Genomic DNA, 21,575 nt, shown 5'->3' with positions numbered 1-21,575 from the left:
ACAGCTAGCACGTTTCGGAGCTAAATTTCACAAATCCAAGAGAGGGTAAATTTTAGACCGAGGTTTCCTTTTGTTCCTGCAGGCTCACTAATGCATAAACATCATTCAAAAAAATCAAAGCAGCAAGTAAGCTTGCCATCTTGGATTGAATTTTCTACTATATTAAACTTTTCATCACAGAACCCTATATTTGCCCTTAATTGTTTAAAAGAGAATTGTGTAACCTGTACAAGTCTACCAAAAATAACGACTAGGAAAATTAACAGATTGTGTACTGAAAGTGTCATTTTCTCTGGAATATTCATGTCAAATCTATTCAGCAGGGCCCGGAACCAAGGACACTAGATCCATCCACTGAGCTCCAGACCCTTTCATTTTTAATACAATGCTCTGTGTCTGTCAGGCTGTGTGGTGAATTTATTTGGTTAGACTGCTAGTTTAGAGTAACTTACTAAAATTAATTTAGATCCTTCCTCAGCTTACTTTAGTTTCATTTCTCATCATGCCCTCAACGCCTCACTGCCCTCACTCTACACATACAAACCTTACACTCACATATAGACACATATATATATGAGTGTGACAAGGAATTACTTGATTCTCATTCATAAGCATCTTTTACTAATCTATGCACATACTGTTTCCTCTCCCTAGAACTCTCTTCCACATTTGGTCAACTCCATCTCATTTTTCATTAGCTAGCTCAAAGGTCACCAACCGATCTGGGAAGGCTTCCTCAAAGGCAGAGTTAGATACTTTCCAGTTATGCCTCTTTTATTTTGGTATAAATCTATTTGAATTTATACCAGAATTAAAGTGAAATAAATTTAGATTAGTCTTCCAAACATATTTTTAAAATCTGCCCTCTTCCCCCAGTACACAAAATCATGCCCTGGGGTAGGAAGGAAAGCCAAAAGATCATCTTTCTTCTTTAAAAGCTAGAAACTAAGTGTTATGCTATCTTAAAACCAAAATCCAGACTGTCTTCCTCAGCTACCACTATACATCTTAATGCAGGTGACAAGCTACAGCGAAATGGCCTTCTAATAAATTATACACTGTCTAATATCTAGGCATATCTTTGGTAAACACTGAAAGTAAAATTAGTCCATGAATTATATTGACCAGTAATAGATACACCTTGTATTCGTAAAGAATGTTTTCTTTTTATTACTTTGTTTTCTAACCAAAAAGAGAAAGACTTCTCTGATTCCTATTCTTTATCCTCTTTTGAAGGACCCTAAGTTTTAGTTCCCTATACAAGCTCATAATCTCTCATTTCTTAATCGGGTGAGACAAGACAGGCTTTCCCTGACTTTCACAGGCATAAGACTTAGACTCAGCCAATCAGATACCACCACAAAAGCTTCTTTTTTTTTTTTTTTTATGAGGAAGATTAGCCCTGAGCTAACATCTGTGCCCCTCTTCCTCTACTTTATATGTGGGATGCCTGCCACACACAGCATGGCTTAGTTGGGCGGTGCATAGGTCCACACCCAGGATCCGAACCCGTGAACCCCTGCCGCCAAAGCAGTGCACACAAACTTAACCACTACACCAGTGGGCCAGCCCCCCACAAAAGCTTTGACTCTCTAGCAAGTGATGCAGAGGCAGGGATGGGTAAGAATTATTCTCATGATGTTGTCCTACAGTCAGCAACAGCAATTCCAGTTCAGAAAAACCCAGCACTAACAGTTCTGTTAGCTTCTCTTGGTTCCTGCTCATTTTTCAGAAAACTGATGACTTAGCAATATACTTTCAATAAATTCCAGTTCAGCTAAACTTAACCAGAGTCTATTTTTATTGCTTTTCACGAAAAACCCAACACCCATGTGCAATATACACACATATGCAACCTACCCCCCATGCCAGGGACTTCTCCGTATACTAGCAAACAATGGTGAGCAGAAATAAATTTGTTCCCTGCTTTGGAGAGCTTACAGTCTAGTCAGGAAAACAAACATATCATAAGATAACCAGAAAAAAAAGAAAATCAACGTAAATTTCAGCTTAATGAAAAAAAGAGCTGTACTCAGTGCACTAAGACTGCCTGTATAGCAGAACCTGACCAAAAGGAAGAGGAGGGAAATGGCAAAGGACCATTCACAATACACTATTTAACACCAACCATATATAGCATCTCCAAAAAGCACCTGACTATAAAAATTTTTATTGTGATTCTGGAGCTAGCTGAGGTGTGTTCTTTTTACAGGAAGGGATAAAGTCACTATCCCGTTTTTTGTAGGGAGAAACAGCCCAAGAAACAAATGAGCCTGAAGTACTTCCTACAGTTACAAACTTCAAATGTTGATGCAACAACCGACATGGGAGCTTCTCAAGGCTCAGCTAAACTTGCAGACTCACAAAACTACCCAGGGCCACACGTAGCACCAGTCTATTCAGAGGATACGGGACAGAAGCAGACACACCTCCCTGAGGAGAGTCCTGACATGAACGTCCCTGTGCAGTAGGACACGCAGCTGTCCAGAGCTCTTCTCTTCGCCTCACCAGGTGACAACTCAGGTATGAAGAAATGAGATCTGGTGGGTAAAGGAGCTACCCTGGCTTCAAAGCCTCACGCCCCATAGGACTGGTATCTCTTGTAGTGACTCCATAGCCATTTCTTTCAGAGTTCCCGCGAAGAACATGTCAGCTATTAGAGTCACTGTACTCAGGGAATCCAAAGCTGGGACATCTCCATCAGGTATTTACAGCCTATTTATATTTCTCCCAGTCTAAATGCAATTTACCAACCAGGGCCCATTTTTAGCATAAGCAATGATATGTAGTCACTTAGCCACTCAGGACCCAGTACAATAGAACAAGAAACTTAACAGAAGATCTAATTGGCATGTAGAATAGAAAAGGGTTTTAATAGCCATTTTCCAACAGCTGACTACTGATAATATCCAATTTTAATGTCCCTATATGTATTATTCAGTTAGGCTGCATTATGCTGTAGTAACAAGCATCCACAAAATCTATTAGTCAAAAATAACAGAGGATTATTTTGTACACATACGTTGTGGGTCAGTACGAGTCTATGCTTCAGGTCTTCCTCACTCAGGGACCCAGGCTGATGGAGGTTCTACAAACTATCACTACTCACTATGGCATCTCCTAAGGGGAGAGGCAGAACAATGCCCCAACTCCTAAACCCTTCTACCCACAAGTGACACACTTCTGCTCATGTTTTATTGGCTAGAAAAACTCACATGGGCATACCTAAATTCAAGGGTTTCACAAAAGTTTTAGAAACATGATACTGATGAACAGTTGTAATATCTACCACATCATATAAATCAGAGCTAACTTAAATTAAATAATTTTATAAATTTTATTTCCCAAGTATTAAAACATGAGGATGGAGCCCTTTTAAGCATTAAAGTCTCTTCTAGACTCAGACACACAATAAAATAAAGCAGAGAAACTAACTAATTTAAACTTCATGATCACCCCAGGAATGTATTATAGCATGTGGAAAGGTAGGTAATTTTCCCACGGTAACACTGGGAAAATGACAAAGCCTGGATTTGAACCCAAGTCTGTCTGACTCAAGGCCTATTTCCTTTTCATGACACCATGATACACAGCAAATACGGAGTGAGTGAAGAAAGAAGAGGCGAAGGGCAAAATCCACAAAAGTATCAAGAAGGTTAGGAGGAATAAGGGCACATGATAACTTCAGACAGACAAAGAGCAGAGACTTGAAACAAGGAAGCAACGGTCGATGCGGTGAACCGTAAAAGAGAAGTTCAATGAGGGAGCACAAGTGTCCACTGAAGTGCCTGCCACTAACGATTAGGGCCATCGCTGGGCTGGGGTTCGGTAGCTGTCAGATTGAGGTGGTTGAATACGGGAAGTAATGAGAGGCACAGTATTCAATATCCTGGATGTGAAGAAAAGGAGAAAGGAAAATGACTAAGAGAAGACACCTCTTCATGGGAAAGCTGTTTTGATTAGTTTTTCAGGCAGAAAAAATTTAAGATGTTTGAAAAGTCTAAATAAAAAAAAAAAAAAAGGAAAAGGGCAAGTGTACAGCAGAGACATAGAGATAAATGAAGGAACAGGCAGGGTCCCAGCGAAGTGAGCACATAATAACAATATAAAACGGCTTAAATTGACTGAGCTGTTGCAATGCACCAGTCCCTGTACTAAGCACTTGTATGTCTTAACCAGCATATAAGTCAACCTATTCAGTTGAACACATACCTATGGAGCAGGTTTGATGAGGACACTGCACCTGGGAGATGGTGGCGGTAACCTGACAGCCACCTGTGTGAGTCAAGCAGCTGGTAAGTGGCAGGGCCGGGGTCTGAGCCCCAGGCAGTCTGCCTCCAGAAACCATATTTATCTGCTCAGCTGCCATCTCCCTTGACACAAGCCCCAATGAGGCAAAGAGAGAAAAGCCACGATCTCCCTCGAGACGATGGAAAAGATAAAAGACCTCTGTGGCGCAGAGATGTTTCCGTGTTTGGGCTATGACGGGGTGAGAGCTCCTCGGGACAGAGGTGTGAGGACAGCTCAGGAGGATGCTGGAGGTTGTAAGCACTTCTTCCATAAAGTCAAAACACAGTCTAATGGTGCTGTTGCAGATATACATTTTCAGGACTAAACTACTGAAATCTATATTGTCCTCTTTTCTTAAATTCAAACTATTTGAATAAAATTTCTAATTTAAAAAATGAAATCTTAATTTGTATATTCTTTTCATAAGTCTCAGAAGTTATACAAAATGATTACAGAAACATCAGCAAGGACAAAAGAGAACATATTTGTACATGCATAACTAAAGGACTTCAGTCATTTCTTCACTATAGAAAAAGCTCTGATGACTCATTCACTCATTCACCTATTCAATTTATTGGCACCAACTTGTGCCAGGCACGAGGCATTGTTCTAGGCCCTGGGGTTTCAGCTGTGAACAAAACACATAAAAGCTATCCTAATGGAACATACATCCTCACTGAGAGAAAGAGACAGTAACTAAAAATAAATCACTTATACAGCAATGTGAGTACCGCAGGGAAAAACACAGCAGAGAAGAGTTTGGAAGCATTTGGGGAAAGGGGAATTGCAATTTTAAATAAGATGGTCAGGGCATCACTGAGAGGATGATGTCGGAGCAATTCTCGAAGCTGGTGGTGAGGGGTACCCAGCGTACATTTGGGGAAACAACGTTCCAGGCAGAGGAAACAGCCCAGGCAAAGGTGAGGTGGGAATGTGCCTACGGTTTACAAGCGGCTGCAAAAAGACCCAGAGAGGCTGGAAGAGAGGGAAGCAGGGGAAACTAGAAGATGAAGGTAAAGACAAAACACTGGGCTGGCATACTGAGTCCTCTCGGCTATTGTGACATATATGAGGAGATATTAGCGGAATTTAGGCTGGAGTGTTATGATCTGAATATTTTAAAAGAATCACTCTGGGCCAGCCAGGTGGTGTAGTGGTTAAGTTCAGCACACTCTGCTTTGGCAGTCCGGGTTGGTGGGTTCGGATCTGGGGACAGACCAACACCACTCATCAAGCCATGCTGTGGCGGCAACCCACGTACAAAACAGAGGAAGACGGGCACAGATGTTAGCTCAGGGCCACTCTTCCTCAAGTAAAAAGGAAGATCAGCAACAGGTGTTAGCTCAGGGCCAATCTTCCTTACCAGAAGAAAAAAAAAAACAATCACTCTGGCTGCTGTAGAGAATCAACAATCAGGGTGCCCAGGGCAGAAGTGGGGAGAACAGTGAGGAGGTGTGCCGGCTCTCTTCCAACTACCCCTCCAGCGCTCCTCTCTACCGTTCTCCACCCCGCTCTCTGCCCAGGACGCTGACCAGTATGAACTCACGGACTGCCCTGCCCGCTGGCTCCCAACTGCATTCAGCCAGTGAGAGGCACGCACAGAGGATCAAAGAGAGGCAGCAGAGTGAGGTCAGGGTTTATTCCCCTGCTCCTCCCTTCCGGTCACTTTGGGCTGGCTACTGCCCTCTGACAACAGCCACAGCTCCTGTCACGTGGTGCTCTCCACTTGGTCCTCTGTCTGGATTCTGGTAACTGCTCCCTTCCCCTTCTCCCTTCAGGCCTGGAGGCCGAATTTTAACTAGTGCCCAGGTACTACCATTCCCTGAGACCCTCCACAATCCTTTGTAAATAGTTCGTTTACTAAAAACTAGGCAAACTATCGCAATTTAAGCGTGCCATCTGTGTCCCGGCAACACCCTTGCTAATTCAGGAATCTAGGGCGACAGTCCAGGTGGCTTGGACCTGGATGTCAGCAGTGGAATGAGGAGAAGCAGTTAGATTCTGACTTGCTGACAGATTTGATGTTAAGCATGACTCCAGATTTTGGCCTAAGCAACTGAAAGGATGGAGTGCCATCAAATGAGATTCATTTTTTATATTCACAAATCAATAGGAAATATGTGCAAATACATTAAAAGTAGCTCACAGGAAAAGAAATACTAGGGGTTATAAACAAATGAGAAGATACTTAGTCTTACTGTTAACTAAAGGAATGCAAATTAATCTAACAATATAAAACTATAAGAATATAAGATATATATTATATATATATACATAATATATAATAACACTATAACAATATAAAATTGACAAAAATTAAAAATATGGTGATAAATGGTATTGGCATGGGTGTCAGAAAACACAATTGGAGGGGTGTAAACCTTTGTGAAGAATAATTTGCAGTGTCTATCAAAACTTTAAATATACATATACTTTGATCTAAAAATCCCCCACTGGGACTTTATCCTATAGACATACTCACACATTTGCACAAATACCTGTGTATAAGCTTTTCACTATAGCAGTGTTTATAATAACAACAGACTGGAAACAACCTAAGTGCCCATCAATAGAAAATATTAGTGAAATAAATTGGGCTGTACATACAATAGAATACTATCAGTGATTTGCAAAGAATGAGGTAAATCCATGTATGTCACATGGAAAGATCTATAAGAGATTTACATTGTTAGGTATGGGGGGGTTGTGGGGGGAGTCAGGTGCCTGACAGCATACTTAGTATATTCCTATTTGTGAACTGCCCTTTTTTTAAAGGATATGTACATGTGTAGGAATAAGAAAATTCTAGAAGGAGCAAAGAAATTGTTTAGAATAATTGCCTCTGAGCAATCTGATGTAAAGGAGTCCTATTTTTCATTGTATACCCTTTTGGACTGTTCAAAATCTTTCCTACCAGGTGCATATACTATTTTTTCAATAAAGTATTATATAAAGCCAAATTTCAAAAAAAGAACACTAATAAATTATCTTGCACTACATAAAAACCTATGGTGTTGAATACAGAAACATATCTGAACAGTTCAACCTATGAAAACTGAACTACAGTTTCATTTTATGAGTATTCATATTTTGTTAGAAGATACAAATGCCCTGACCCATAATATTCTGAATCGCACGTACAGTCAGATGTCGCTTAACAACAGGGATACGTGTTGAGAAATGCATTGTTAGGCGATTTCGTCGTTGTGTGACCATCATAGAGTGTACTTACACAAACCTAGATGGTACAGCCTACTACACATCTAGGCTATATGGTACTAATCTTATGGGACCACCGTCATACATGCAGTCTGTCGTTGACCAAAATGTCATTATGTGACGCATGACTGTATTTCTCCATTTGTGGTAAAACTGAGCTTATTTCCATACTCGGGGTTTTCCAAATGTCAGCCATATATGGAAAAACAATAGGGTTTAAGGTAGATGGTTTCAAATGGAAAAAAACAAACATGTGATCTGACTCCTATAAGAGTTGGCTTAATGACTGACACTCATTCTGGCCCTGATCACGATGTCAAATGGAACAGTCCGCATCATAGTTCCTGTTTCATGAAATTATAATTCCCAGAATGAATATATTTTAGAACTAGCAGGAAATAACAAATGGAAATAAGGATTAATTTTCTTCAGGCTTATCGTAAAATATTCCGTCAAAGCCAGCAAATCAGAATCGTTAAAAAAAATTTGTACCTATTGTACCAGAAGAATGTCACACTATTTGAGGATGCTCTAAGCTTTCACAAATATACATAAATATACCAATACAAACGTGTACAGGATAATGTATATTTTATTTCACTGATGTAAATGTAAAACTTAAGTTATATCTTATTTCCCATCTTCCTTATGCAATTTTTCTCCTTACTACCACAATCCTGACACTGCAATTTGTCACTCTAGATAAAATTCTAATGTTATCAGAACCATTACACATAATTTTCCCAAGAAATTTTGGATAATGATTTTTTAAAAGTCAACCAAATCTACATGAATACAAAAGATTCCTCAACTGGTTTTGGTAGCACAACCCCAGGCTTAGATATATTCATGATCAGAAAGCTGATCTTCTACAGTTGTCAGTGAATCATGCTTTAATTTTGCTGACAAAGAAAGGACAAAAAGCCTTGCTACGAGCTCCCTCTTCTCAGCAGAGGTGCAAAAACATCTTAAAAGATTTTCCCCAGATTTCTGCAGACTGACGCTATCAGTTTAAAGTTGAAGATGTCCAAAGCAATGGAAACCCAATGTATTTTTCTTTTTTTGTGTGAGGAAGATCAGCCCTGAGCTAACATCTGATGCCAATCCTCCTCTTTTTGCTGAGGAAGACTGGCCCTGGGCTAACATCCATGTGCATCTTCCTCCACTGTATATGGGACGCCGCCACAGCATGGCCTGACAAGCGGTGCATCGGTGCAAGCCTGGGATCCGAACCCGCACCGCCAGCAGTGGAGCGAGCGCACTTAACCGATACACCACAGGGCCGGCCCCCAACACAATGTATTTTTAAAGCTTTTATATGCCACAAAATTGTAGGAAAAAATCATATAGTAAATCATTTGTCTTCATACAACTTTCTCTGGGGATCTGAAGTGCTTATGTACATTATTTATTAAATTTTTACATTTAAGCCAAAGCAAGTGCTTTCAAAATTAAATGATATTAAAAAAAAAATCAAGTGACATAAAATAAGACAAAGGGCCATCACATCAACATTTACCTGTGGCATCGAATTCAATTGGCTGGCAGCCCCGGTGAGAAGACCAGTCACACTTTAGGACTTGTCCTCCTTCCACAATCCCAGGCTGGGTAGTGTTTGCTTTGGGGGCTCCCACCAGAAGAAACATCCTGCTAAAAGACAAAAGGAAAGACAAGATTTTAAATGGCACAAATTATAAACAATATCTTATGATTTAGGAAGAGCATTCTCTGGATATTATCCACAAATATTTTTTAAAAACCATTCACTGAGGGCATAATCTTCGTTATTCATTTGGTGCTCTCTTACATGCATACATTATCCAACATGGTTTATTCCTCCTAACAGCATATTGTAAGGCAACCTCAGGGTTATAGGTCATTTAAAAACTTATGCTCGTCAAATTTAAATATGGACAGCTTATTATTTGTCAATTATATCTCAATAAAGGTATTAAAAAATATATGCTGGATAGAGTCAGAGAAGTTTTTTGATTTTTGTTTTTTGTTGTTTTTTTTTTTTTTGTAGTTTGCTATACACTTTCTATATCCTGAATGCTGAATGAAAAAAAATTATTCTAAAGTATGGTAGTTCTAGGGCCGGCCTCATGGGTTAGTGGTTAAGTGCGTGCGCTCCGCTGCTGGCAGCCGGGGTTCGGATCCCGGGGGCGCACCGAGGCACCGCTTCTCCGGCCATGCTGAGGCCGCGTCCCACATACAGCAACTAGAAGGCTGTGCAACTATGACACACAACTATCTACTGGGGCTTTGGGGGAAAAAATAAAATAAAATAATTTAAAAAATAAAAAAATAAAGTATGGTAGTTCTAAATATTACCATTTTTCCATTTGGAAAACTTATCCTATTCTAGAACTACTGTACCTCGCTTTTTTTTTTTTTAAATAGTGACTAACAAATTTCTCTTCACAAAATTAATCTAGTCAATCCCTGGTCAAAGAATAGGATAACTATTCAATTTCTTATCAGGGTAAAATTAGGGGAAGATAAAATAGTCAGGAGTCAAATTTTTAAGTACAAGAGATCTTTTCTTTGGTTCTTTACTACTCATTCAGAAAAAGATATGGATTATCTCCTCTACATAAGGCACAGTGCTGGGCACCAGAGATACCAGGATGAATAAGACAAGCTTGGTTCCTGCTCTCAGGGGGGCTTACAGTCCCTTGAGGAAGAGGACGAGAAACTAGCCTAGAAAGAAATCACTCACTGTTACAAGTGCTATGAAAGAACTCAACAATTGGCTGAGAGAGATTATTTGAGAACAGGGAGGGGAGACCTTTAGGTAAAGGGTACCTCTAAGGAATGGAGGAGAGAGACTTCCCTTAGATAAAGGGAAGTCTAAGGAAGTTATCTTTAACGAATGGGGAGGAGAGACCTCTTTTAGATAAAGTAGCAAGGGGACTGTAAGTAAATTGAGATGTACAGGATTAGAAGGTCGCCAAGGAGTGTTTGTGTGCTGGGGGTGTGGTGAGAGGGGAGAAAGGTGGGATAAGGGGTGGGATGAAGAGGTGGATGGGAGCACCCCAAGCAGAGGTACACCCTAGGCAGGAAAGAGCCTGGTCCCCAAGACTTACAAGAAAAGAGGTGTGGCTGACGTAGGAGGGCAAGCTGGGAATGGCAGAGGATAAATTTGGGGAAGATTAAAGAATGTCACCTAGGTTTTGTTCTGGAGTGCATGGATGGGAGAACCATTTACTTTGCTAGAAAAACCTAGAGAGAAGGGAAGCAGGAAGCAGATTAAGTATTTACAGGAAAACCAAGAATTCAGTTCTCAATACATTAGTCTGAAATATCTGTGAGACACCTAATTGGCCTTCTAGAGCTCTGAGGAGAGTTCTGCCATAAAGATAATGTGTTGAGAATGTCAACACTCAGGGAGAAGCTTCAGAGAGAAGAGGACCAGAGAGTGAGCTCTGCGAGGCAACGACATTTAAGAGTCAGGTAGAGAAAGAGGATAAAGTAAAAGAGACTGAGAAGAAACTGACTGAAATACAGGAGAAGAAAGTGGGCTGCCATTAGACACAAAAGGCCCTCGATAAATGCTATCGCCATTACCATTTCATTTCCTCATTACACACTGTCACTTAAATTCTTCTAATAGAGGAAACATGTACAACTGCATTTCACTTTTTTGTGCAATTATGAACAAACCTACATCTTAAATACGGAATGCATTCATTTTACTTTTATTGTCAATTTCAATTTCATTCCTTCTGGGTGGTATCTGCCAAATTACATTTAGACTAGTCAAGAGCTGGCTGCGTGAATTGCCAGGTTACAGGAATCCTGCTCTCTGACACTTATCTGAAAACTCCGTACTCAAAATAAAGAAAAAACTCCCAACCAAACCACACCCTGTGTAATAAAGCTTTATGCAGTCATATTTGGCATCAGTAAAACACCAAGGCTAACTCTCTCATCACAGCCAAATGACTCTGGGTAAGAAATCAACTTAGTTTTCATTCAGCAAGAAGTTTTTATAAGAAAAAAAGTTAGGCTACGGATAAGAGAGCAGCTCATCATCATCACCCCCTCCTTTTCTACAGGAGAGCTGGGTAACAGCTAAATTATATATATACATATATATGAAATTTTTCATTTCAACAGGTAAAAAATTTGACCACAAAACTTCGCCCTTCGGGCCGGCCTCGTGGCTTAGCGGTTAAGTGTGCGTGCTCCGCTACTGGCGGCCCGGGGTTCGGATCCCGGGCGCGCACCAACGCACCGCTTCTCCGGCCATGCTGAGGCCGCGTCCCACATACAGCAACTAGAAGGATGTGCAACTATGACATACAACTATCTACTGGGGCTTTGCAAAAAGGAGGAGGATTGGCAATAGATGTTAGCTCAGAGCCGGTCTTCCTCAGCAAAAAGAGGAGGATTAGCAGAGATGTTAGCTCAGGGCTGATCTTCCTCACAAAAAAATAAAAAATAAAAAAAAACAACAACTTCGCCCTTCATCTGAATTAAATTATTTTTGAGGACATGATAGGGAAAAAGAATATTTCAGATAAGTGTAGTTTTCAGGGTCTACACCTGAAAAGGCACAGGGCCATTCCTGCAATGGGCCTAATGAGCATAGCACAAGCACAGGTATACCTACGATTTTAGTGGTGTGGATAATGGCCAAGTTCTAGGACATCAGGACAGGAGAGCCAGTTATCAGAATCTGTCTAGAAACCTATAAGCAAAACTAATTTCTAGACTGTCATCACATAGCACATTACACAAAATTTTATAATTTTTTGTCAAAGCTATTCTTCCCACTTTACAATAAATTGCCTCCTTGAACAAAGGGGACTCTAATTTATCTTTGTACCTGCCACATAATAAGCGCTCAAGGAAGGAAACTGACAGCTGAGTAGCAAGTAAATTGGATAGCAATAGGTCATTTTTTTTTTTTTGTGAGGAAGATCAGCCCTGAGCTAACATCCGTGCTAATCCTTCTCTTTTTGTTGAGGAAGACGGGCTCTGAGCTAACATCTATTGCCAATGCTCCTCCTCCCCCCCCCCAAAGCCCCAGTAGATAGTTGTATGTCATAGTTGCACACCCTTCTAGTTGCTGTATGTGGGACGCGGCCTCAGCATGGCTCGAGAAGCGGTGCGTCGGTGCGCGCCTGGGATCCGAACCCGGGCTGCCAGTAGCAGAGCTCGCGCACTCAACTGCTAAGCCACGGGGCTGGCCCAGATAGCAATAGATCTTAATCTTAAAATAGCCATATAGTGAGGCCAGCCCAGTGGCGCAGTGGTTAAGTCCACGTGCTCCGCTTCAGCAGCCCAGGGTTCGCAGGTTCAGATCCCGGACATGGACCTACGTACCGCTTTGATAATCAAGCCATGCTGTGGCAGGTGTCCCACATATAAAGTAGAGGAAGATGGGCACAGATGTTAGCCCAGGGCCAATCTTCGGCAGCAAAAAGAGGAGGATTGACAACAGATGTTAGCTCAGGGCTAATCTTCCTCACACACACCAAAAAATAGCCATATAGTATAAATAAGCCATTTCCACTATAGAACACAGAAATCCCTTCTATTAAACATCCAATTATCTAAATTATCCTTAAAATAATTTCTTTATTTTGGATTTCAGATACTTTCTTTACTTGGCACTGTAAGACAGAGAGGGCTGGAAAGTTATTAGTGGACTCGGCCTTCAGCAAAGACAGAGAAAAAAGAGCACAGTAGGAGAGTTCTGGATGAAAACGGCCCTCTATTGGCAGCACAGGGCTTTAGTTCCTTGGATAAGACCAGGAACAAGGCTGCTGCTTTTCATGAGACCATCTGCACATCACAGGCATAAAAGGATGGTAATCCGATGTACTAACGTGGGAGTTCATCAAGTTTCCCTAAGCATACCTTCATGTGCAGTCTTGCACACTGGTGAAATGCCACAGAAATGGGAGAATAATATAAAAGGAATGTATGAGTACTGTCAATTTCTAAATGCTAGATTAATGGGGGAAAAAAGCTGAGGAATATAGTTCTTTGTCTAAAATGTCAACATGATATTTACGCTACTTTTTACGAGTATTATAGAAAGTTTTTAAAAGAGAAAAATGGAGAGATGGAGAAAGTAAAATTGTCTTAGACAAATGTTAAAGTCTTAAGAGGGAGTTGTGTAGAGAAAAATTAAATATTTGTATAGAATAAAGGGTAAAGAATGGTAAAAAGTACTACCTGAGAAAATTAAGGAATATAAAAGCAACACATATAGAAACAGAAGCCTGTTAATGAGTTGGGAGGGTAAATTTCGTGTCATGTGTTTTGCCACAATAACAAAACAAAGCCTGTTAATGAAATGCTTTATAAAAAAATTAAATAATTGTTACTCAAAATTCATCTAAGAAGGTGTAATGAATGTCTACAACAGCTTAATTAGAATAAGAGAAGTGACACACCAGAAAAAAAAAATTTTTGCAATACAAGCAGCATTGTCTAAGACACACAGTTTGGGACCAAAGGTTATAATCACCATTTCACAAGTGAGAAAGTCACTTGAAATCTCTGAGCCTGGTTCCTCTTCTATTGAATGGAGACAACAATGCCCACTGTAATCACCTAAAAAACAAATTTGCTGAACATGGACACTAGATAAAAGCAAACTTAGAAAATCTGAAAGCATCATAAAAATATAAGATGATAGCATCAGAACTAAAAATAACAATTAACGAAATACTCCCTAATTAAGTAGAAAATATAAAAGTTAAAATCTGTTTTTAAAAGGGCTTTTCCTTCCTCAGTTTTCTGGAAGGGCCATTAATTAACTCAAATACCAGATCTCAAGAGAAAAAAAAAGAGAAGGGTAGAAAACAGTTGGCTTGCATACTTCCTGATAATGGTGGAGACCAGGGAAGATACATAGGGTTGGTTGAGGCGGACAGAGATTTCACTGATTATCAGCCTCAAAAATCTGAAGCCCAGCAACTTAAGTTTCACAAGCCTGCAACTTTCTCCTGACAGACTCCATCTCCCTCCAAAAACTATGCCCATGAACAACATCAGGATCCCCATCCCCACCATTCTTTTTAAATGACTTGAGACATTTCCATTAAATGACTTTAAGGGAAAGGGAGGGGGCGGGGAATGAGGGAGAAGGGAGAGAGGGAGGACAGTATGATGGAGGGAGAGGGAGGGGAGGAGAGGTAGAGGAGAGAGGACCAGGGAGGTGGAAGGAGAGAAAAAGGAGAGACAGGGAGGGAAAGGCAGAGGAAGGGAGTGAGAGACAGACAGACAAGAGGATCAGACACACCAGCCAAGAGGATGCAGCACTTTCTACCCACAGAGTACTGTAAGGGCCCTAGCTTCAGGGAATGTGACCTCAACTACCAAGGAGAGGTGACCAGCCAAACAATATGCACATTTTTTAAACCCTCCAAATGAACTAAGTTATTTGGCTGCTTTCAGCACTGCCTTCTCCAAGATAAAGCATCTCTAATATATTTGGCTGACTCTGGGTTGACCAGTGAGCCTTCACCAAAAGGAATTTCTGAAAAATTATCCTATACTGTACCTATATAGAAAAAAATGTGTATAAAATAGTGCTGAATGTTATTTCAGGGCTATAATTCCGTCTTAGATTTACTTTTCATTAAAACAAAAAATGCTAGAATCAACATTTATATGATGTAAAACAGCTGCAGTAACTACGAATTCTATACATTTTCCTTTCTCTTCTATAATGTCCTATAAACTTTGGGCCTTCATCAGGAGTATTCAACATAGGATTTGCTTTCTAAATAATAAGGCTATAGTCTATGCATGTATACTATTTATGACAAGAAATAAGAACCAACATAGCCAGAGACACACTAAGTTCACGAAAATGAGCTGGCATCATTTTGTAAAGGGTTGTGAAGACAGTCACAATGGTGAGGGGAGAAACAGGCCATGAATTTTTAAAAGTATATGCAGACTGGGACAGACTGAAAGGGGCCCTCATCGAAGTTAAGTAGTTTGGACTTGCTCTCTGGCCATGGAAGCATTGTTGAAGAAATGTTAGCAGCAGAATACCTGGATCAAAAAGCTACTTCAGAAAGATAAAACTATTAGAAACGTGTAAGATGTTTCACAGGTCTAAGAGCCAAATGATAAGAAAAGGATGAGGACCTGAGTACCATAGACCACACTTGTGATGACTGGACTGAAATAAGAAGGTCAAAGTAGAAGTGGAAAGCAGAGATAGATGCAAGAAACATTAAGAAGGATGACTTTCTAGGACCTTCTGCCTGGTGACTAATCACTGACTAATATTAGGAGAGCACAGTAGGAGAGACAAAGAAAAATAGAAAATGAGAGGGAGGAATATGAAACTATTTCCAGGGCGACAGAGAAAATGATGGTACTATTAATAGAAACAGGTGCAACAGACATCACTTGGTACAAGAGTTCATTTTTAGTCAAACTGAGGTAAGATGGGCTAGTCAAGGAGAAATGATCCCCAGGCTGTTGGAATATGGAGTGAGAGCTCTGCTTTTAGATCTAACATGCACAGGGCAGCAGTTTTATTTTAAAAGTTCTCCAGATGTTGCAAACAGGAAGTTAGGATTGAGAACCACTGAATGTTCTGCAGGACCTTCTGCGAGCAGGGCACACTCACTGACACCTGGTCTTTGGGGGCACAGGAACACTTGAAATAACTGTAAATAAAGCTCCATTAGTGTTTAATATGGAAAAAGGCAAGAATTCCAATCCACTGTTGCTCATTATAGCATTATTTAAAAATAAATATATATGTGAAATGAGAACTGTATAATATAGCATATTTGAAGAACAAATAAGTACACTGTTCAATTATTTTGTTATTAAAAATTAAAAATTTGGGGCCAGCCCCATGGCATAGTGGTTAAGTTCAGCATGCTCTGCTTTGGCGGCCTGGGTTTGGCGGTTCAGATCCTGGGCACGGACATACACCACTCATCAAGTCATGCTGTGGCAGCAATACACATACAAAACAGAGGAAGACTGGCACAGATGTTAGCTCAGAGCTAATCTCCCTCAAGCAAAAAAAAGAGGAGGATTGGCAACAGATGTTAGCTCAGGGCAAATCTTCCTCAGGAAAAAAAAAATTAAAATTTGAATATAAAAATTAAATGAAATTTGAATTTCATACCCTCTGTCTTGTGAGCCCACCTCGCCCCCTACCCCCCCACCAACCTACTCAAACAACTAAAGACTACCCACTCCTCTGGCCTCAGTTTCCTCATCCGTAAAAATGTGTTTCTCTGCTTCACTAGCTCCCCTGGTGGTTTGTGCTGTCGAGTGAAATGAGACATCCTGAGTAAAAGTGCTTTGTAAATTATAAAATAGGTTAATTAATCTAAGATATCATTATTACAATTAAACCTAGGGTGCAATTTTTAATTTGTCCAATTATTCTCCACCAAAAAACATGACTTGACTTCTTGGCCTGTATACAATCTTTAAATTTTATGTAATTTAAATTTTTTGGCAATATAGTCACCATAAATTAACACATACAGGAAAAAATAGATAGAATGCTAATTTTTTATTTTTCGTGATTTTTAAATCACTATTTTTGTGACTTTTCACTTCAAACCTAAAACTCATTTCTGGAGAGATTTTCTTGAGTATTTTATCTTTCCTTCTCTTAATAAACACTGATTCATTAGTTTTCACAACAATATGGGAATAATTCAATAACAATTTTCTATAATAAAAAAAATGAGACATAAAACAATTCCATAGCTTGCCGGAGGTATCTAGACACCTACAGAAACCAGAACAGCCAGAGACCTTGTTAACTTTGCTTCCTCATTAATCCAGGCACTCTTCCTTCAGAAGAAAGGAATCTTTAATTAGCAAACACTTTTACATAATGTGAATTTTTTTCCTTTAGAAGTTTATGATCACACCAAATAACAACAACAATAAACACAACTGGTAATATTGCAAATGGCACCCCCATGTACCTTGCATTTCACTGCTTGTTAAATTTAAAAGTACCTTTTTACAAAATTAAGAATAATTTTGCATTAATCTTTGTTAAATCTGAAAAATTCAGCAAGCAGAAACCCTTGTTTATAAATATTTTGTTTTAAAAAAATCTCAAAGTTGATTTCTATTTTTTAAGTTAGGCTAGACCTAGAGGTCACTAGTCTACCAACAACAAAGTCACTGATGAAGATTTCAAAATATTATATGAAACCAAGCCAAGTTCAATTTTACCTTAGCACTGAAGGCGCCTCATGGGAGGTCATGTAAACCTGTGAGGTCATAGTATATTCAACAACTACAGTGACTACTCAAGAAGGATGAGCCATCCAGCCTTGTAACCAAAAACAGTAAATATCTCATGCCAACAGTTCAATATCACTGCATTTTCCATGGTAAAAACACTTAAAAGTTTATCATCTGGTTCTATATCTTTACACTGCTGAACTCAGAGGGTCGCCACAGAACCAAAAGCAACATTTGCAAAACACTCCATCAACTTTGAAGTATCTAAGTGCTAACTCTCGCTACTTTAAGTACTAACTCTTCACAAAAGACAACATATATTTTCAAAATTATTAGATTTTCTGTACAAATTAAGTCTAAGAGGGCACCCTTGGGAGCAACTAACATCGTCTGTACCATAAAGGTGTACACTTAAAAATATCTGGAAACAAAAATTTCTTAAATAACAGATAAGGCTGACAAATGATTAAATCAAATGAGAAGGTAGTAAATGTTGCTCAAGTTAATGATTATTTTTATTGTTTTGGAAAATCTGTACTCAGGTCTCACAGAAAGCACTGAACCTGGAAACAACAAAAGTGAGTTCACTACACAAAACTGTCTAGTTTCCACTCCCAACTGCTTCCAACCTACTTACTGCTGCACAGGTTGTCGCCAAGACGAATGATATTCAGCAACATTCAGAAAGAAGATAGGAATAAACCCTGCTGAATGTTCTAACAGTCATGGAAAAATATTTAGATCATCCTCAAATTAGGCATGGATGAACTGGAAAAATGGTCCTATCTAAATACCGACCATCAAAATTATCCTGTCTCCCCCCAAAAAGCAAAACCTCAAAATATAGAGAAAATTTAGAAACAAAAATATGTTGTTACAATTTCTAAGAGCTCAGAAAGAACACTAAGAACAGTTCTCCTTCTTGAAAACAAGATTTAAACATCAGAAGACAGCCAGTGAACACATTAAATCAGTATTTCTAACGCTAACTTGGGGGTGGGGTGGTGCGAATGATGTCAGCGTTCAGTAAAGTCAGAGACAATTTTTAATCCAATAATGACAATAACTCTGTTACAAACCCTAACGGTCTTTGCAACTCGAAACGTTGGCAATTTGAAAACATAACTGAATTCTTAAACACTGCAGTATTCAAATGACCTGTAGTGAATGAAAACTCAGCAAACACCCCTGTTCTTTCTGAACAATGACCTAAATAATGAATCACTATAAAAAGAACAGATGACACATTCAATTCATCTGTTCACCCTCAAATGTTCAGAGGTCTGGCAGTCCCAGAGATAAGACACAATGAATCTAGTACGACAGTATGGGCATTTTAGTCATCAGAACGTCTGGAAAAGGAGTAAAAGAGGAGAAACAATCACACAGAGAGGCGGAAAGAGTGGGGGAGGGCTTGTTTAGGGAGAGCGAAAAGGTCGGGTGTCTAAGTCTGTGAAGCAGAAAGACGACCGGGAAGGCTCACTGGTGCGGGAGAAAAAGAAGTTCGGAGATGAAATTGACCAAGTCCCGGACACTGGCAGAGGCGGCGCGGAGTCCCGCCCGACCAGCCTTTGTTGATTTCCCACTTGCCCCCAATTTTAAGCACAGGTCTGTTTCAAAGCTCTCCCTCGGAAGAGAGGAGGCGGGGGAACTGGGTGGTGGGTGCCGCGGGGGTTCATCTCCCCCAAATCTCATCCGCCCAGAATCTAAACCACCCTGTGGGGGGTGAGGGGGACGGACAGACAGACGCCCGGATCTCTCCCAGAGATCTTTCCCAGTGGGGAAACGCAGGGTGGGTGCGCGTGGGGGGAAGGGGGCCGAGTCCCCTCCCAAGTGCGGCCACTTACGAAGACGCGCTGGGCACGAAGAAATCCACCGCGAAGCCGAAGTAACTGCCCTCGGGGCCGGAGTACTCGGCAGGACTGTCCACGTCTAGGTTGAAGGCGCCGCAAAGAGGCAGCAGGAATCCGAGGAGAGGGAGCAGGAGGCGTTGGGGGCGAAAGCGCAGCCGCCGCGGCAGCGAGGCCATCGCCGAAGTGCGCGCGGGGCGCGGAGCCCGGAGCCGCGGCCACCCACCCCGGAGCGCACGGAGCCCTCGGCCCGCCGCCGGAGCGCGCCGAGACTTGCCGGCCGCTCGCTCCCGGCGGGTCCGGGACAGCGCCGGAGGCAGGAGGGCTGAGCCTCGGAGAGGCGCCTGGGGAGTGGGGCGCAGGGCGCGCGGGGCGGGGACAGCAGCGCGGGCGGCCCCTCGCCTCCCTCCCGCTCGGCCGCTCAGCGCAGCGTCTCGGGCTTGGGATTGCCGGGGTGAGCGCCGCACCCCCGACCCGAGAGCTGCCCCGGGCAGGGGGAGGAGGCAGAGCAGGGGGAGGAGCCGGCCCGGGAGGCTGGACCGCCGCGCAGGAGGAAGTGGAGGAGCAGAGGCGTCCTCCGACTGGGAGAGGCGAGCGCACTTCCGTGCGCGCTGTTACCTCCCGTCCCGAGAGCCGGGCGCCTGGGCCGAGGCCCCAGACCGTCAGAGCCCCGGGCGGCGGCCTCGCCCCCAGCCCCCGGAGGATGGGCGGAGGGTGGGAGCATGGTCGAGCGTCCCAACCCGCCCTCGGCCACCCGAGCGCCAAGGACACCCCACGTTCCCCGGTCCTGCTCGGCACTCCCGTGCGACATTTGTTTGAAAATGAGGAAAGCTTTATTCGCTTCTCGCGTTTATGCTGCTTAAAAGCCTGGCAGGGTCTCACGAACGAAACTCTATAATTAATGGTCGTTTTCCTCCCCACTCTATCCCACACGCAAACGCTGAACTTAATTATAAACTTCCAGAATGCTAGCATACCCTCTCCCAGGCGAGTTGTGTTCAAGAAGATCTTCAGGTCTACGAAAGAATTAGCAAGGCAAAGAATCAGCTGTAATCGTTCCCAATCAAGACAGACTAGTCGAAACCTTGTTCTTGATTTACCAGCTGAAGTTGTATGATTTCGGATAACTCGACTTAGGACATTTGGGTAGAGACATAATTTTGGAGTTGGAAGAAGGAATATGCACCATGGAAATAAGGCTCCTTGCTGTTGGAGGCTGCACCACGCCCAGGCCCCTGACGGCACACTGAGAGACTTCCTTGAGGGCAGGAACCTTGACCTTTTTCTTTATATTCCCAAATCCTAGCACCTTGCCAGGCAGATAACAAGCAATCAATGAAATGTTGAGTGAATGAATGGAGATGAAATGATGAGTAAGCTTTGCCCAGAGAAGTGACTTTCCCATATTGCGTATCACAGGCTAAAGAATTTGGTGAACAAGACTGAAAGTATAAATGCATTGTGTGGACCTTAAAAACTTACAAGTACTAGAAGAGTAATTTCAAATTGTTTTCCGGAAGTAGCTGTTAAAACTCAATCACTATGCATATTAACCTAAAGCTCTTAATTAATCCTGTGAAGGGATATGTATATAAATTGAAATGAAACATCTAATTTGAATTTATAGTACTTAATTGCGTTATATATTTTGATTTTTAAATTTGGCTAAAAGATATGCAGCAAAACCTTGGGCGTGTTTTACAAGCCATGGTCCAGCACTTGCCTAAAGGAAATTACTGTGTGAGACAGGCAAGCCTACACAAATACCTACATATAAATACAAACATTCCTTTCTCCTCACAGTCGTCCCTGGTACACCCAAGAGGCCGGTATGTACCCATAAACCCAAAGGGTCTTTTACGCCTTAAAAGCCTGAGAACCACTCCCTTTGGAAATCCATCCAGCTAGGGAGGGCAAAAGAGTGTGGGGGTTTAAACTCTGGCTGGGTCCAGTAAGCCTTTCCATTCCCCAGCTTCTGACCCAGGACAGAGGATCAACAGACCA

At 41.5% G+C, this 21,575-nt stretch overlaps 1 protein-coding gene across 2 annotated transcripts in view; it reads right to left on the bottom strand.

Annotated features, from left to right (window-relative positions):
* Positions 1-20,054, bottom strand: part of ITGAV (integrin subunit alpha V) — an 87,329-nt gene extending 67,275 nt beyond the window's left edge. The window contains exons 1-2 of one of the 2 annotated variants that reach the window (XM_058549385.1): positions 19,569-20,054; positions 9,029-9,156 (exon numbers count right to left, since the gene is read on the bottom strand). In XM_058549385.1, coding sequence (XP_058405368.1) covers positions 9,029-9,156; positions 19,569-19,750 — 310 coding nt within the window. In that variant the 5' untranslated portion in view covers positions 19,751-20,054. Of the gene's footprint in view, positions 1-9,028; positions 9,160-19,568 lie in introns of both variants that reach the window. The other variant, XM_058549384.1, reaches the window with a different exon arrangement.
* Positions 20,055-21,575: the final 1,521 nt, after the last annotated feature.

The sequence above is a fragment of the Diceros bicornis genome, chromosome 10 (assembly GCF_020826845.1).
Source record: "Diceros bicornis minor isolate mBicDic1 chromosome 10, mDicBic1.mat.cur, whole genome shotgun sequence".
NCBI lineage: Eukaryota > Metazoa > Chordata > Mammalia > Perissodactyla > Rhinocerotidae > Diceros > Diceros bicornis.
The sequence above is the reverse complement of the archived record's forward strand: the minus strand, read 5'-3'. Positions and strand labels throughout refer to the sequence as shown.